This window comes from Cnephaeus nilssonii (assembly GCF_951640355.1).
Source record: "Cnephaeus nilssonii genome assembly, chromosome: 9".
In the NCBI taxonomy this organism is placed as follows: Eukaryota; Metazoa; Chordata; class Mammalia; order Chiroptera; family Vespertilionidae; genus Cnephaeus; species Cnephaeus nilssonii.
The window spans coordinates 8,539,405-8,558,193 of NC_137080.1; the positions used below are offsets into that span (position 1 = coordinate 8,539,405).

Below are 18,789 nucleotides of genomic sequence, written 5' to 3' on the forward strand. Positions count from 1 at the left end.
GGTTGTTTTAAATGTCTGTCAGTGGTTTCCTTCCATTTATGATTATGCCTTTGTAACAGGTAGCTTGCATCTGGTTGAAAATACATATTTCTTTCAGTAACCCAGAATTAAATTCTCACATGTTATCAACTCACCAGAATTAAGCAAAATGATGGATTTGAGGCACACAAACTCCTCTCCCTGGAGATTCATCATACGAAACCGAGATGATGTAGCCAGCAACATGTCAAAGATCTCCACCATGCCCTCTACACATTTTCCCTGGTTCCTATGAAAACACAGAAAAAAAAGTATTAAACATAGAAGTTCCAGAAGGTATGATAAGGTTCACATTCATAAAAATCTGCTGGCTCCAAATCTGTATCAAAAACTGTAGCCATTCTGTTTATGAAGCATGAACATTCATTTGAATTCTAGAAAGCATGGCAAAAAGATTTCCCATGAATAAACCATTTTTCATTTCAAATATTCATTTCCCAAATATGCATGTTAATTATAGCATTCTTTAACCTATGGGTAATCAAAAATTATTAAGATTGAGGTAAATGATTTTTCTAGTAAATATTTTTGATCTGTTCCTATATTCTAGATATTGTGGTAGTTATGGGAATAAAAACAGGGCCTCCACCCCAGCCAGTGTGGCTCAGTGGTTGAGCATCAACCTGTGAACCAGGAGATCATGATTCAATTCTGGTCAAGGCACATGCCCAGGTTGTGGGCTCGATCCCTAGTGGGGGGCATGCAGGAGGCAGCCAATCAATGATTCTCTCTCATCATTGATGTTTCTATCTCTCTCTCCCTCTCCCTTCTTCTGTGAAATCAACAATTAAAAAAAACCAAAAAACAGGGCCTCCAGTTTCAATATGTTTATAGCCTTGAAATAACATAATCAAGTATAACAGACTGGTATAGAGTGCTTTTGAAGTAGAAAAGAAACTCTAAAAACTATGGGCTCTAGATGAACTGGAACTATTGATGTTGTTGAGAATGACAGGTGAGAATTTGCTTAGTAGGTGGCATTGAGTTAACACTTTAAGAGAATGTAGGATTTCACTGAAAACATCACTGGAAGAAGGTCCTAAATGTGGAAAAGAGGAACAAATGAAAGAATATTGAGCAGTGTGCTAGAAAGATATAGATTAATGTGAGAAAGAAGGAAATGGTCAGGTGAGGAAGAAGGTCCTACATCATTATAGGAAGTTTAGGCTTTTCCCTATGAACAGAGCCTTGGCATCAAGAATTTAACACTCATAATACATCACATGTAATATTTTAAAAATAAATTACTATCTTAGTATCATTTGTATACAGTTGTTGCAGAAATTAAATGAAATGATATATGTGAAAGGAACTCATTCATCTTTTTGTGCACAGGCTCAATTTGGGGCATGTTGTAATCAAAAAGGATGGGAAGAAGTTAAAATAGTCTATGCATGTACAAAGATGTATTTGTGAAATATATACAAATTTAAAACATAAACACTAAACACATTGCCCAGTATCTTTTTTGTTTTGTTTTCAATTAATATATCTTGAAGTTCTTCATCAACTGTTTTTAAAAACTGCATAGTTTTTCACTGAAATAAAAAAACTTGTGATTTCTTTAACCACTTTTTTATTGGCAGACATTTAGTTTGATTTCAAGTATTTTGCCATTGCAAACAGCTCCTGCAATGATTACCCTTATGATTATGTCTTTGGGCACATCTATGGATAGTTATAGAATAAATTCCTAGAAGTAGAATCACTATATCAGAGGACTTATGTATTTTTAAAACTTTGATAAGTAGTTCAAAAATTGCTTCCAAAGAGCTTGTACCAATAGGCTGTTGGTAGGAGAATATATTGGTATAAGCTCTTTCTCTGAGAGGTCTCCTCTTTCTCTTGGGTGTTAGTCATGTTCACATTGATTCTTAAGAGCTCTTTATATACTGTACTAGTTATCAGTTTGTCCTATGTGCTCTCAATGATTTTCTAATGGTTTGTCATGTTTTCTTTTTACTTGGTTTCTGGTATTTTCTTCTGCAAAACATTTAATCATTACATAAACATATTTATCAAACTGTTCATTTATGGCTTTAGAATAGTATGTCTTGCTTGAAAAGGTCATTCTCCCTTCCAATAACATAAAAAAAAATTTCTATCTCATGTTTCTTTCTAGTATAGTTCTAGTATATATTTTTATGTTTAAATATTTGCTCTTCTGGATTTTATTTTTTATAAACACTTTATTAAGATATCATTAGTTATCATAGAATCCTTTTTAAGTGTACCATACAATAGATTTTAGTAAATTCCTACAGTCGTGCAACTATCATTTGATACTTACTTTGATGTAAGATGTGAGACAGGGACTCAACTTACTATTTTTCCCAGGCAGCTAGTTAGTTTTCTTAACACCTTTATGGAATAACCCATCTTTAACACACTGACTTGAAATATGCTAGTGCTTTTAATAAATTAATTTACTTCTTACAGTTGCCCCCTAAAGTTGGTATTATTATTCCCATTTTCCAAATAAGGGAATTAGGTCTCAAAACTTAAGTCAAACCACACCACTACACCAGAAGAAAGAATTCCAACAATAAGATTTTCTTTTGTCTTCCTGTCTTGCTTCACTTTAAGTCACTCAAAAAGACTGATAGAGGGTCCATTACATACCAGGCTTTGAGCTAGGCATTCGGCACAGAGAAGAAAGGCACGGGCCTCGTTAATACGGAGACCCAGAACAGAGACAAAATAGACCAGGAGAAAGACAGGTGCAACACAACGGGATGCATTCCCCAGAAAAGGCCTAGAAAGTCACTTACAAATAATGCCAATCTCCCCAAGTTTAACCCACACCAATATGGAAGCAACTATTACAATAAAATTAGATAAAGGTAAATGAGGTTTTATGTAAAGTGCTTAGAATGGTATGTGGCACACAGCAGGGTCTATATTTAACTATTAGTTATGGATTGATAAATCGATCCATAGATGTCAAGGGAGAGGTTGGCCTTTTTACCTGAAGCACCCAGAAAACAATTGCTGTGGTAGGTTTTGCTTTGACGGTGGAAATCCAGGTGTATGAAAGCTCTACATCGGCGGAGGAAAACCTCAAATGCTATGTTCCACAAGAGGCGGGTGATAAGGTGGTCACACCCAGGGGTGAGTTGGCCTTAACCAGACAGAGAATACTAGAAGTGAGTTTTTCTTGTCCTGTCGTTGAATTTTTTTTTTAAGAAGCACATTTTCTTTCTAGTGAAAAAATAAACAAGGATAGGGGAAAAGGTTTGGAGGATAAAGCTTTAAAAATAACAACTCATAGCCCAAATAGAGAAATGTTCCTTTCTCAGTATAAAGTCTCTGTTTACTTCACAGCCTGCACATCGGCAGGGGAGCAGCTTCCAGGGTGGGAGGGAGCCTGCGCTCACCTGCTGTGAGCAAAAGTTCAGCTCAGCAACGGGAGAGTGGAGTCTTCACTGTTCTCTGCTCTTTGGTCCCTTTTCAATAGTCTCCCACACTTGCTCCTGAGAAGCTTGTTCTTAACCCTTTCAGCAAGAGTGCATTCTTCTCGGCCTCTTCGCACACAATGCTTGCTCTTCAGCACAAAGTGGGAGCCACAGACTGCGCCCTCGGGTGTGGCACATCCCTAAAGGTTCTGTGTGTGGTGTGTGTGTGTGTGTGCGTGCGTGTGTGTGTGTGTGTGTGTGTGTGTGTGTGTGTGTGTGTGTGATGTGTGTGTGTGTGTGGGGGGGGGTCCTTTAGAGGGTGCAGAGGGCAAACACCTTAAATATAAATCACTGAGACATTATGGGGACCTGTGGCTTGCTTCCATGCAGAGCGAAGTGCTTCATGTTCGCTGCTGGGAGTCTCAACGTTGAGGGCGCCTGGGAGAATATTCCACTGAGGTCGCATTTTCTAAGGGTGCTCTAAACGTCTACAAGAACTTTATGCTGATGTCTCCATAAGACTAAATCCACTCTTCTTTCCATGGGAAAAACTCCCTGGGTCTAAACACTTCAGCCCATCCACTATTGGTGTGATAAGTAAGTGCTATGTTCTGTGTTGACCCTGATGATCTTTTTGGTAAATCCCTAGATGTTGCCTACATGGAAATGACTGAGTGATGACGTGGTATCTGTAGGTCCCTCATTAGCAGCGTCACAGGTGAAAGAGCTTGCTTGCCATGTGAGCCAGTGAACAGGTGACTGGGCACCCTAAGATCACGAACAAATCTATGTGGACCTTGCCGGGTGTTCAGACACTTGATACCTGCCCAACACAGAGGAACCCTTTTCTATCTGTCCACTAAGGTCATTACACCTTGGGGTCAGGGCTTTCTTGTCAAAGTGCTGCCAAAATATTCTATCCTAACCTCAGGGAGCCATTCCGACCAGAGCGTTCACTCAATTTCAGATGGAACAGATGAATCAACAGCATCAGACATGGGTTGACTACTGAGAATCTGGTGGTAACATTACTAAGTAATGTTAAAATTGGTCTAAATCCATGAGGTGCTCCTGAGGCTGAGAAACACATGGGGTATGGAAGAACAGGATTTATTTTTGAAGAAAGAACAGCTTTAGTCATAGATCAGAAGTAGTTTAACAAGCAGCCCAGCCCTGGACTCCAACTGTGAGACGTGACAGCCTGCAAGGATGAAGCCCTCCACCAATTACATCTGGTGTTCAGAGCATCTTAGAATCCCCTAGTGGGGAAACCATGTCATCAGTCAGTTCTGCAGTCCATTTGCACTTAAGCAAGGAGGGCGGGGGGGGGGGGGGGGCAGGGAGGCAGGGTTTGCAAGAGCATTTATTTATGCAATATCCTGAAAGTTTCTCCTCTATAGAAATGAAAGCCTGTTTATCAGAAGCCCTTAGGTACCTATGCCTCCACCTGGGAAATAAAGAGCTCTAATGAGGGTGTGCAGATCAAACCTGCCTTATATAGCTTCAAAAATAATCTCACAAAATGTAAAGCTACCACTTAGCCTCTCTTTATGGACACAAACAAATGAACAGACAAATAGAAAGCCCAAGAGATCGACATTTAACTTAGCTGTCCTGAGAAAAGTATAGTATGGTTAGAAAAAGAAAGTTTACAAATTAAGATGGTGTTTAAAATCACTAGTGGCATGTTTAGTTGTATTTAAAGAGCTTCTATATTTTTGTGGCTACAAAATCTCTCAGCACACACACTGCAATGCTGTGAATCCATAAATCGTTGTATAATCAAGAGGTTTACAAATCCAACTCTTTGACGTGTGAAATTAAATGGCAAATTTCTGTTCTACACATCATCACCATTTACAATGGCAACATATCTTGAAAAATGCAAAATTTCACTGGCTGCATCTCAAAGCTGATTACTTGAGATAAAAGCGGTTCAGAGTTTGGCATCCAACTGCCTGGGTTCAAATCTTGATGCATCCATTTACCAAGTATGTGACCTTGAACCAATTACTTAACTCTGTGCCTGAATGAGCGTAAGAATGACATGAAAAATGGAATAAAATAAAAACCAATAAGAGAAAATTTAAGAATATGATCAGAAGATCATCTTATTAGAATTATTCTGACAAAAGGGAGATAAAAACCATGTTGTATGATTCATTTAGAAGGATTGGACTTCAAGTGGAAATGACTTTTAGTCCATTACCTTGAGAAGAGATGCTATGAAATGAAAGCCAGTCCTATCTTCACTGAGAGGCTGAAGAATAAATGCCTGGAGCAATTTAGAGCATTTTAGAAATGTAAAATTCTCAGAAGACACATCCCAAGTCAAGCAGACCTTGCTGAAGAAGTTGGGAAGCGTGACTGCAGGGAGAAAGTTTTCAGCTCTGCTTTTCTCAGCTTCAATTCATGTGTAGTTTTATTATTGTTGTTGTTGTCATTTGATACATAAGGGACTCTACCAAGAGAAGCCAATCAATATCAGTGGCCAGTAAATAGAATTCCAATGCAAGGAGAAAATAGCTAACAAGATTGTTTTCATATAAGAAGTCCATGCTCATTGAAATCGAAGAAAGGAGTGAACACTTCCCTCAGGCAGTATCCTCAGGATATTTTCAGCTCAAGGAAAATGAAATTCTCCTTCAGAGACTTACCTTGCTAAAGCACTAACTCGCTGACTACTGAAGTGTGGAAGTGGCTGCCACAGGTCACAAGGCCATCACACATACTGGTAAAGTCCATACTCAACCCCTTCCAGAATGAAGGCCCTACCCGTGCCCGCAAATCATGTCCCAACACAAAGTCATGAGGACTCTCATTCCCTCTTTCCCTCTCTATTGCAATCTCCAGCGGTGGACTTCAGCTTTGCAAAAGTCATTGTAAGCCTACTTCCAATCCTAGCGACAGAGTATAGATAATTGATACACCTATTACTCACCCAGAGGATTTAGACCCTCTTTGTTCATGCTGATGCAAAAAGAATTACACAGGAAATGTTAGATTGACCTGCATGAAAGATGTGTCTGTATATTAGTGCCAAACTCTTAGTCATCTAATGTTCAATTACCTTCATTAAGCTACCTGCCATATAGGAGTTAAGACTCTAAGGAACTCTCTGCTATTTACTCTTCTCACAGCAGATGGCTGATTATCAGAACTGTTTTAAGTCAAGAGATATTTTACAATAAATAGAAACAAGCCCTAACATGCACTCTTTTCATATACTTCTGGGTGCTAAAGTGGGAAAAAGAAAAAGAAAAAGGAGGTTAGAGTTGGTTATTACAGACACTTCTGTCGGAATCTATAAAACACACTCTGGGTTTGAATGGCTTTGCCAAAGGAGATGGAATTCTGCACTTCTATAGATAATGTTCCACTTGAGGTTGCTTGTACAGTGTATAGTTTAAGGGTTAAAGTAAGTCACTAGAGGAAAATTGTCTAATGGTTGTGTCTACTCAAATATCCACCTAGAAGGAGATTTGATCGATCTTTTAAGATACATCAAATATATAAGACATAAGGAAGAATGTCTCAGTTATTTGCTTTTCATTTGGATGTTTTGGAATTATACACATAAAGCAATTAAGTAGTTTTTCCTCCATTCTACTAAGATGACCTGATTCTGTTAACTGGAATGAAGAGGACTAAACAAAGAGAGTGTTGTGTTTGTATGTGAGAGCTGGGTTTCTACTTTTAATAAATAATCATTGTTTCCCTGTAAAAGACATGATCAACACTTTATTGATTTAACTCAATTTTCATTGAACACTATTTTTTGAGTCAATTATATATGCCAGACTCTGTACTAGATACACTAGAAACTCAAAGATCAATTTTATTTGTTCATTCCAATATTCATTCAGTAAATATTTACCGAGTCAGAATCTACTGTGCTCCAACCACTGAGTTAAGTGTTTGGAGTACAACAATGAGCAAAACATTGACTCCTGCGATATACAGTTTAGTAAGACAGACAGACATTAAATGCACATTATCACCCACAAACACACACACCAATAAAATGAAGTAAAACTATTAATTACAACAAATGTCAAGAAGGAAGTGTACAGGTCTTGGAGTAAAGTACATCAAGGGGAATCTTTTAGATATGGGGGAAGATGGGTATCAGAGAAGACCAATTTGGAGAGGTGGCATTTAATCTGAAATCTAAAGAAGTAAGAATTAGCAGGGACTGGAAAAGAGTTTACCAAGCATAAAGACTAATGTAGGTTTGGGAAGCAAGAAACTGCTCGATGAGTTTGAGAAAGTAAAAGAAGGTCAACATCCTGGACCCCTGACCCTTGCTGACCAAAGCACAAGGGGTCTGAGGAGGTAGAAGCCGAAACAAGGCCCCAAGGCTGTGATCTGGAAGGTGGACTTCATCCCCAATCCAAGAGAAGCCACTACTGTTTTAAGAGAATTCCTAGGAAAATTTAAGGGAAGAGTGATCAAGATTTATGTTTTTCAAAGATCAGACTCACAGGGGGAGTATTTCCTCAAGTCTCTACAGCAGGAAGAAAAAAAATTCACATTTCTTAACCTGGCCATTCCAATTGCAAAAGTTCTTATGCACACAAAGTCCAGAACAAAATGCACCACAAAATTTGGTTTTATGGTACAAAAACAAAATGAACCATAATTAATCAAGGCCATTGAAATGCCACCCCCCCCAAAAAAACACACACCCCATAATGCCTTTATTTCCCTCTTCCTTTTACATAAAATCTTAATTCAGTCACTATCCTTTGAGAGGATTGACGCACATTCATACAGCGTGTTGGAAGTCTAATAACTAAGCTAAAGACCTAGTATTCTTGCAGGGATTCTAGAGTTACTCATTCAACCAGGACTTTTCAGACTTTTATTAGATCCCAAGCACTTTGCAAGTTAGTCAAGGTCCTACTCTTCTGGTGATAAAGCCAGATAAAGCCAGACAAGTAATACGGGAACAAGATCGTCTCCGGCTGTGATAAGTGCTTTTAGGAAATAAAACTGAGCAGCAGGCAAGTCAGTAGAAGGGCAACGTCAGCTAGCTTGTCCTTGAGGAGGTGACACTTGAACTGAGGTCTGAGTGACAAGATATTTTGAGGTCATCTGGACTCCATTTTTAGAAGAGACATTTTTAAGTGTGTGTGTGTGTATGTGTGTGTGTGTGTTTCTAACTAGGATAAGAAATTGAACGAAGTAGTTATTTTAATGGTTAGTGTAAGGCTAGCAAAGAGTGTTCTGGCTTTGAAATCCAGTGAGGGAAACCAACAAATTCATAGCATTGAGCCCAGAAATCCAAGACACTTGAGTTGAAAATTAGAAGTGACCTGAACTGCCTTCCTCTTAGAATCTCCAGGCTTTTTATGCTGAAGTTGGAACACAGCCATTATGAGAATGACACTTTTCCCTGGAAGCGAGTTCACAAACAAGGCTTAAGAATAGAGCCAACAGAATATGGCAGGTCTTGTGTGAAACAATGCTGTTTCATTGAGTACATCTTTCGGTAATGTGTACAACTCTTCTAGAGCTCTGTATCCTTCACCCTTTTGGTCTTTTCTTTGATTATGGACAATCTTTGCCTTGAATCCACCATACAATGTTTGCTAACTTCATTGCATGGTTCTCAATCTAGGTTTTAATCAAATAAAACTATGGATACAAAGCAAACATATTTATTTGAAGATGGGAGAATGATACTAAAGCTGCTTCCAAGAGGTAGGGGGAGTGGATGTGTATCTGCTGAATTATTGGCAGTTGTTTTCCTGTAGCTCCTGTATTTAGGTGCTGATCTAGAAGTGTAATTTTAAATGTTTCTTTTGATTATGCTAACATCGGAAAAGTGCGGTAATCTTACGTTGTGTAGCAATAGGTAGTAAAGGACAGTGTAGCAGAAAGAGAGGACTTGTCTTCTTGGCCCCATTCTGTCAGCAGACAGCTGTACAACCTTGGGCAAATCACTTAACCTTTCTGGAACTCCATTTTCACATCTATAAACAAGGAGTCTGGGCCAAACCAATGGTACTTTTTGAAGTGGTGTTATTAAATAAAGTGATATGTGAACAAAGTACATCTGCTTCAGAAGGACTGTGAGGGTGTCCCAAAGACCCACACACCTTCCTTCCTTCAAGACAACCACTAGGTCACCTTCTTGGAAGGACCCACAGAAGACATTTTTAAAGTCACTGCCCTAAGTCTTAAATGCTATTTCAGCTCTAAAATAATGACTCTGTGACTTTTAAGTACAAAAAGGCTAAGTATCCAAAATAATACCTCACACACTCAACATTTTGTAGACTTACTAACATCTACAAGAAGGCAAATAAGAGGATAATTCATTACCTTGAATTACTAAGCTCCACTTTTGGTGAACAAACTCCTTAAAATACTGTTACTCTTTTATTAGCACCAACAAAATCTCATAGCAACTTACCCCATGACCAGCCCCAACAATATACTATAATAACAATGAGAGCTAACATTTATACAGTTCTCACCGTGTGCTTATAACTATGGTCTAAGCACTTGACACCTAAACTTCAAAGTCTGTTCAATGGTCAAGTACACTGTGCCAGTCCTGGGACCAGATTCATACACTGAATGAATCTTCCACTGCACTTCCTTCTGTCTTCTTCCTGTGCTCTGGGAGTAAACCATTCACCTGTCACAGTAGTTATCCCTCCTGCTTCTCCATCCACCATTCCCCACTGCCGCTTCTAAGATTAGGTCTATACTAAATATGTCCCCATAAACAGCACTTACAACCCCTACCCATAAGCACTTACACATAAGCATGTGTCACTTATCTACTTTTATTGACATAGTAAGCCTTTACATTCATGTAACTGTCTTCTCCATAACCCTCCCCCCCCCCAATATATTACATGCTCTCAGAGGACAGGGCTGTCTGTATCTGATTTTTCCCTATGTTCCTAATACCTAGGAAAACGTTGATAATAATCACTTATTAATGGTGGAATTATTAAGCGTTAAAATTGGAGTGCAGAGAATCAATCCTGCCACTTACTACCTTTGTGATTGTAAGCCAGTATTTTAAAGTTTAACAGCAATAAACTTTATTTTCTCAGAGGAATTATGAGCATTATAATATTTTAATATCCTCAAAAAGCTGTTCCAAGGATAAATGTGAGAATGTGTAGGGTAGCGCATGACATATATTGTCAAATTCTCATCATCATTTAAGACTCGCCTTTATACTATAGAAGTGTTGAGTCTAAGGCTTTTTAAAAGCAAGCCCATCTAAGAGAGGGAAAAGCAAGAATAGCTCATAAATGCTTATTAGAAACTGAAATAAAACTTAAGAAAAATTCACTGTTTCATTAACCTCAAAGGCCACATGAATGTGTTTTTCTCCAAACAGAATCATGCATACTGTCATTTTCAGGAAAGAAATAAGAGATTACCTATGTATTCTTTATGGATAAATGTGTCTTCCTCATCACCCTTACTATAAAGGGCAATGTTTTGATTTTGGTTTTCTTATTCATTTGTTTTCATCAGATCTCTCTCTCTCTCTCTCTCTCTCTCTCTCTCTCTCTCTCTCCTCTCCCTCCTCCCTACCTCTCTCTCCCCTAAATATTTCCAAGGCTTCAGGCCACATTAAGTACCTGTAGAAATTATATGTTTAGTCTAACACTACACTGGGCAAATGCCATTGCTCTAATTTACCAGGAACATCTTTAAGAAACTAAAGCAGGGATCGAAGTATAATCCTACCATTTCATCAGTGATTGGCACTACAACATATTGTTCTGGAAACAACTAATAAACAAAATTTGAACCCATTTCTTGGCTTTTAGAAAAACATTTTTATCCTTTCTTTCCGTACCCAGTGTATTCCCAAGGACTTGATGCTGCACTCTGACCCCCAGGCCTCAATGATGGTTCAAACTGATTGTGAACCAAGGTAAGCAGGGTTCTTCCCAACAACCTGGAGAGCTACAGCCTGCAGAGAGCTAATGAAGCTCTTGAAGCAGCATGTTCCTCTTCCACCCACACTTTATTGAAATGCTTTTGAGTCTTATTGTGTTGTAATTACATACTACAAAAAACTCAACCAACATCTATTTCAAGGATTGGGCCCATGACTCTTACTAAAACATTTCAGTTCCATTTTCCTGAACATACAAACTCTAAATGCATCTGTGAGAGCCCTCCACAAGTATTTCCATTTCGCCTTTCAGAAAACGCAAAGAGATGTAGGTTCCTGACTTAGCGGATGATGGATGCGAAGGGAAAGCCATTGTGAGCTAAGTTGTTCTCCCTCTCCTTACTGTGTTTTCAGTATAATATTTGGCTCATACAAAAGAATTTTGATAAAATATATGTTCTTTATAAAGCATAATAAATAGCCACTTCTCCAGCAACTTGCCTTCTTTTTATTTTCTTTATAAACATTTTTAATTTTAGAGAGAAAAAAGTTAGGTTTTTGTGTTTGTTTAAGACATAATTCCTGACCCTGAGATACATTTTCCTATAAAAGGTGTAGCTTTGCCTCTCAAGTAAGTCTGTAATTCACCTGGAATTAATTTTTTCCCATGCTAGGAAGTAGGATCAGACTTTTTTTCTATATAGATAACCAGTTGTTTCAGGACCAGTCATGCGATGGTTCTTCCTTCCCCTCCAAATCTCAGTGCTCTCTCTACCATAAGTCAGTTGTTCCTAAAAGTCAGTTCCTGATCTCTCTTTTCTCTGTCATTAGTCAATATGCTTATTTCTAGGCCAATAAGACAGCATTGTCTTATTTATAATAGCTTTATGCCAATATAACTTCATTATTATAGTTTCTTTACCCAATCTTCCTACCTTAATTTTAGTTTTGAGAAGCATTTGGCTATACTTGAATTTTTACCTCTACCATATCTATATATATAAAAGCCTAAGTGACCATCGCAACCAAAACAACCAAACGGATGACCCAACAGGCTGTGTGGGGTGACCAGGCCGGCAGGGGGGTTAGTGAGGGCTGACCAAACGACTGAACAGAGTCTGGCAGGGGGGACAGTGAGGGGTGACCAGGCCAGCAGGGGGGGGGGGCAGTGAGGGGCGACCAGACTGGCGGGGGGGGGGGGGCAGTAAGGGGCAACCAGGCCAGCGGGGGGTGGGGGGGCAGTTAGGGTTGATCAGGCAGGCAGGCAGGTGAGCAGTTAGGAGCCAGTGGCCCAGATTGTGAGAGGGTGCAGGCTAGGCTGAGGGGACCCCCCCCCCCTGTGCATTAATTTTGTGCACCGGGCCTATAGTAAATTTTATAATGAACTTGAGATTTTGATTAGAAATGCACTGAATTTACAGATAAATTTGTGGAGAACTGATATATTTTGAATAATGAATCTTCCTAGCCATAAACATGGCCTAGCTTTCTTTTTAATGTTTTATGTTCTTAATGTCTTTCGATAAAGATTTCTAATTGTCTCTATAGAGCTCCTGCAGTTTCTTTATTAAATTTATTCCAAAATACATTATAGTTTTTGTTACTACTGTAAAACATATGTATAATTATAAAGGTATATGTAATTACATATGTATTTATTTATGTTCTATATTTGTTGCTAGTGTAAAGACATATTTGGCTTTTGTATATTGATTAATTAGAACTTGTAAACATTCAGTGAGATTGAATATCAGAAAGATAATAAGGGAAGTTCTTATCTAAAAATGTTTTTAAATATTTTTTTTATATTTCAATTATGGTTGACGTACAATACTTCATGTTTCAGGTGCACATCGTAGCAATGAGACATCTATAGAACTTACAAAGTCATCACCTATAAGTCTAGTACCCATCCCGTCTGACACTACAGATTGTTATTACAATATTATTGACTATATTCCCTATGCTGAACATTATATCCCCATGACTTTTTATGACAATTTGCACCTCTTAATCCCTTCCCATTTGTCATACATCCCCCCCAACTCCCCTTCCATCTGGCAACCACTGAAATGGTCTCTGTAGCTATGAATTTGTTTCTGTCCTGCTTCGTTTATTTATTTGGTTTTTAGGTTTCTCGTATAAGTGAAATCATACATATCTGTCTTACTCTGTCTGACCTGCTTCACTCAGCCTAACACTCCCTAGGTCCACCCAGGCTGCCACAGATGGCAAGATTCCATTCCTTTCCATGGCTGAGCAGCATTCCATTGTGTATATGTCCCACCTCTTATCTAGCCATTTGCTTATCGATGGACACATAGGTTGCTTTCACTTATTGGCTACTGCAAATAATGCTGCATAAACATAGGGGATGCATATGTCCATTCCAATGAGTGTTTTGGGTTTCTTTGGATAATACCCAGAAGTGGAATGGCTGGGTCCTTCTTTGTTTCCTGTTATACCTTGTTTTAAAGTCTATTGTGTCTAATACAAGTACTGCTACCTCCATTTCCATGAAATATCGCTTCCCATCCAGTTACTTGTAGTCTGTGTGTCTTTTGATCGGAAGTGGCTCTCTTGCAGGCAGCATATCTATGGGTCTTGTTTTCTTTTCTACTCAGCCACCCTATGTCTTTTGATTGAAGCATTTAATCTATTTACATTTAAAGTAATTATTGATAGGTATGTAGTTATTGCCATTTTATTTTTCATATTTTTTATATTTTTTCTTCTCTTAAGTCCCTTTCACGTTTCTTAAATACTGTTTTGTTTGTTTTGTTGCTGGTGAACTCCTTTAGCTCTTACTTGTCTGAGATCTAAAAATATTTTTAACTGGTTATATCAATCTGTCTAAATTGCTCATGGTAAAAAACAAAACAAAAAATCCTTGAATTTTTTATTTTATTGAACACAGCTGCCAAAGAATGAAAGTTAATCTCATAGGCTTTCTATGTGCATGTCTAACAAAATATAAAAACTGCTTCTTCTGAGTGAACATTTATCACATATGTAGTTAGCATTCGTCTATAGCTCAAAAAATCAAAATGCATTTTAGTGAAGAAAAAGGGTCTTTTACAAGTTCCATCCAATGGTTGAGTCCTTCCAGTGAAGGAGGCGCTGTGTTTATTTGTGGCCATTCTTACTTTTATTCTTTTCCTAGTCGTTAGTAAAAACTTGGTGTGGCTGAGATCTGTGATTTATTTGGGTCTGCTCTGACAACTCAGCTCTTCGAGGTACTGCTCTCTACAAAGCAGATGGGAGCTATAGCCCAATATTTCCGAATGAATTATAAAGCTTTGGAAGATTTGAACATTTCAGAAAAAGAATTTTCAGAAATGACATGGTCAGGCAACAGAAAAGAATACAATAGAAACTGAGACTTTTAGAAATAAATATGAAAATTAAGGAAAAACATTCAGAAACATGGACTGAAATAGACAGGCTCTAACACCAAATACTAGTAGACTCAATGAACGGCCTGGTGAGAGGGATAAAGGATGGAAGAAGAAAGTATAAAATAAAAGAACAAAAGGATTTCAGAAAAATTCATAAATACAGAGTACAAGTAAAAGGTGTCCTTTGTATATGTAAGTGGGCACCTAAAGAATAAAATCACAGAAATGTGGGCAAATAATTATTTAAAACTATAAATCAAGGTATTTCAATCTATGCATTCAAAAGATATACCATGTACCTGAAAAAACTGACCTAAAATGGTCAACACAGAGACATAGCTTAATAACAGTACTGAAATTTAAGTCTATGAAGAAAATAAATTGTAGGCACTCATACAAAAATCACTAGTAAGAGAAAGAAAGCCAGACGGCCATCCAAGTTCTTGACAGCAATATTTCATGCTAAAAAAAAAAAAGTGGAGCAATCATTTAAAAATACTTGAGAAAAAATGTGAGCCAATGATTTTGTATACAGGCAAACTTTCCACATAAGGACACAGGCACATTTAGAAACATTTAGGCTAAAAAAAAAAGTGTCCTCATGAACCTCTTCTGATAAAAGAAGCTCCAGATGAGAGAGAGAGAGAGATCAGCATATGGCTGAGCAGGCAGACATTAAACATATTTAATGATAGAGTTAACACTAAAAATGGAACTAGGGGTGACAAACTTTCTTATGAATTTTGATGCAAAAAATAAAGATAATCTTCATTCTCAATAAAAAAAATCAAAAACCTAGTAATACAGACATCCATAGAAATCTTTGTAACATGAGTATATAGAAACAATGGTGCCCACTATTTGTGACTTTTTTAATAATGTATGAGAGGTATTATTCAATATAATTAGGTTAAAAAATACATTTAGATACTTAGGAATAGAAAGGAAGAAGTAAAACAACCTCTATTTGCAGATGATATGACTGTGTATTAAGGAACACCAAAATTAATGAGAAAACTAAGTAATAAAGATCTAGTAAAGTAGTTGTCTATAAAAATGACATGCAAACATCAATTATTACATATAAAATATATATTTATACTATATATATAATATGTATGTGTAATCTTAAAAATACATGCAATATATACTATTTAAGGATACTTGGAAAAACTTCTAAAAGACAAAGAAAGATTTGAACAAATGAAAAGGCACACCCTGTTCTTGGATACAAAGATTCAACATAATAAAATCATTAATAGTCCCTAAGTCAATACATATTTAACAAAATTACCAACAAAATTACCAACAAATTTTCTTCTGGAGTTAATACTAAGGATCACATGGCAAAAGAAAAAAAAACTACCTATATAACCCTAAAAAATAAAAAAGCAGCCCGGCCCATGTGGCTCAGTAGTTGAGTGTCAACCATGAACCAGGAAGTCCTGGTTCAATTCCCAGTGAGGGCACATGCCCAGGTGTCTGGCTCAATCCCTAGTAGGATGATTCTCTCTCATCATTGATGTTTTTATCTCTCTCTCCCCCTCTCCCCTCCTTTCTGAAATCAATAAAAATATATTTTTAAAAAATAAATAAAGCTATGTTATATTGATTTGGTAGATAAATCTTAGCAGATAATTGAAATTTCATAAAAAGATTTAAGGTTATAAAGAAATTTAGTATATGATTAAGATACATCTTAAGTCATTTGAGAAAATATTGATTTTTTATAAATGGTTTTGGAAAACAGAAAAGCCACCTAGGAAAATATAAAAGTCAATCTTTATTGTACACTGTATATCCGGATAAATTTCAAATATACCCAAAATATAAGAATAAAAAGTAGTAGAAGCAAGCAGAAGTGACTATTAATTATAACTTGAGGGCAAAACAACCTTCTAATAAAAGGTTAATATATTTCTGCTATAAAACTTAATTTACAAAAGCTTTCTACATGGCAAAAATACCTCCATAAACAGTTTAATGCAAATGAGAAATTGAGAAAAGATATAGGCAATTTATATTGAGAAAAGTGAGTCTACACAGAGCCCCTAAAAATCAAAGGGGAGGGAGATTTCAAAATTTGACAATATGTTTTGTTGTTGTTTATAAGACAAGATTGAAAAAACCCACATGCCCATCAATAAGGAATTCTCCCCAATGGAATATAAAATAATCATGAAAAGGAATAAGGGATATCTTTATACACATGCATGTAATAACCTTCAAAACAATATGTAGAATATTATATATAATATATTACTTTTGTATATGGGGTGGGGGAATATGACTACATACAAATATTCACACATACTTATATCTACCATATATAGCCAATCTTCATTCAAATTTGACATTATAGGGGGCATCCAGTGGAGAGGATAGTAATGAAAGTTAGACTCCTTGAATATGACTGGTTATAAAGTTTTGACTTTGGAAACAAATGTTTTACACATTGAAAAAATTTAAATGAAAAGTATAACAATGGAAAGCAAGTTAGAAAGAATGATTCTTATTCTATATCAAGTTGGTGACATAACCACAGAAAGAAGGGTTATTTCAAGTGTCTGAAGAACACAATATTTTGATTTTCCATTCTCAGTGGAATAGAATTGAAGACAAATAGAGCTACTTAAGTCTTCAACTATATTCAATGGTCTACTTTTTATTGTTTAAATGTTTTTACACAATGTAAGATAATCTAATGAGTAATTATATTGTTAGAAACCAAGGTTTGAACTGGAAATGTCAGCATGAAATAATATATGCCTTTTTGTGTTTATTTGTTTTTAATATATTTTTATTGACATCAGAGAGGAAAGGAGAAGGAGAGAGAGATACTGAGAATCATTGATTGGCTGCCTCCTGCACACCCCCTACTGGGGATCAAGACCGCAACCCAGGCATGTGCCCTTGACCAGAATCAAACTCGGGACCCTTCAGTCTGCAGGCCAACGCTCTATCCCCTGAGCCAAACCGGCTAAGGCTACCTTTTTGTTTTAAAGGTGTTTATATCCTAATTTAACCCATCAAAAAAGCCAAGAAGCTATGGCAACTCTAAAATAGTGAACACACCAAGTGCCAAGATTGAGTTCTAAATACCAATTTTTCTGACAGGAATGTGTGCCCCTTGTATAATGGTTAGTTCCAGCTCTGGGGCAGGACATTTACAGTCTGAGGGTGGGAGATGTCCCTGTGCTCTTCAGCAAGGAGGCATCAAACGCTAATGGCTGATATCCAAATGACAGGGGAGTCGGCATGAAGGCACTCTCATTAGTCAAAGATGGAACAACACAAGCATCTAAAAAGGAGAGCAAATCAATTGATTGGTGCACACTGAATAGACAAAGATCCACAGCTCATAGAGCCACTACACATATTCTCCCTGGATAGCACGGATGGACGAGGGCTGCCCTTCCCCTTGATGCTGCTGCTCTCAGAGACCAGAACTCCACTGCTTTTTTGCTGCCGAACATCTCAGAAAGCTACTTCATATTTCCTTTCTCAGGTGTTCCCTGCCTATTTTCTTTCTCATACATGATCCTTTCATTTAACACATTTACACTCTTCCCCCGCCCCCCACCTATTACTAAAAATGTTCTTTTTAGGGACAATAATAATCCCCTTATTAACAAATCCATTCCTTCCTACTCCTGCCCACCTCTCCACAGTATTCGGCATAATTCATTAATTTTTTTCTTTTGAAAGTTAACCCTTCCTTGGAATCAGATATTTTGTGCGTCTATGTCTCAAACAAACTCTGCCTTAACCCCAGGCTGGGATTCATTTCTACTTATAACTCCTACAGGTCAACCATCTAAGAGGTCTTTTCTCAGCCCATCAGGTGCCTGTTTCTCCACTGCCTATTTATCACATTTATTTCACACTTTTATTTTGTTTTGTTTTTTGTTTGTTTGTTTGTTTTTATTTTTTTTGGTTTTCTTTTTTTGTTGTTGTTGTTTAAATTTCTTTATTGATTAAGGTATCACATATTTGTCCTCATCCCCCCATTCCCATCCCACACCCCTCCCCATGCATGTCCCCATCCCCCTTAAACTATGGAGATGATTCAAATCTT

General features: G+C 37.3%; 1 protein-coding gene across 2 annotated transcripts in view; it reads right to left on the reverse strand.

Moving 5' to 3' along the window:
* Nucleotides 1-18,789, reverse strand: part of ESR1 (estrogen receptor 1) — a 303,086-nt gene that overhangs the window by 29,273 nt on the left and 255,024 nt on the right. For both annotated transcript variants that reach the window (XM_079779825.1, XM_079779826.1), the window contains exon 7: nt 135-268. In XM_079779825.1, coding sequence (XP_079635951.1) covers nt 135-268 — 134 coding nt within the window. The remainder of the gene's footprint in view (nt 1-134; nt 269-18,789) is intronic.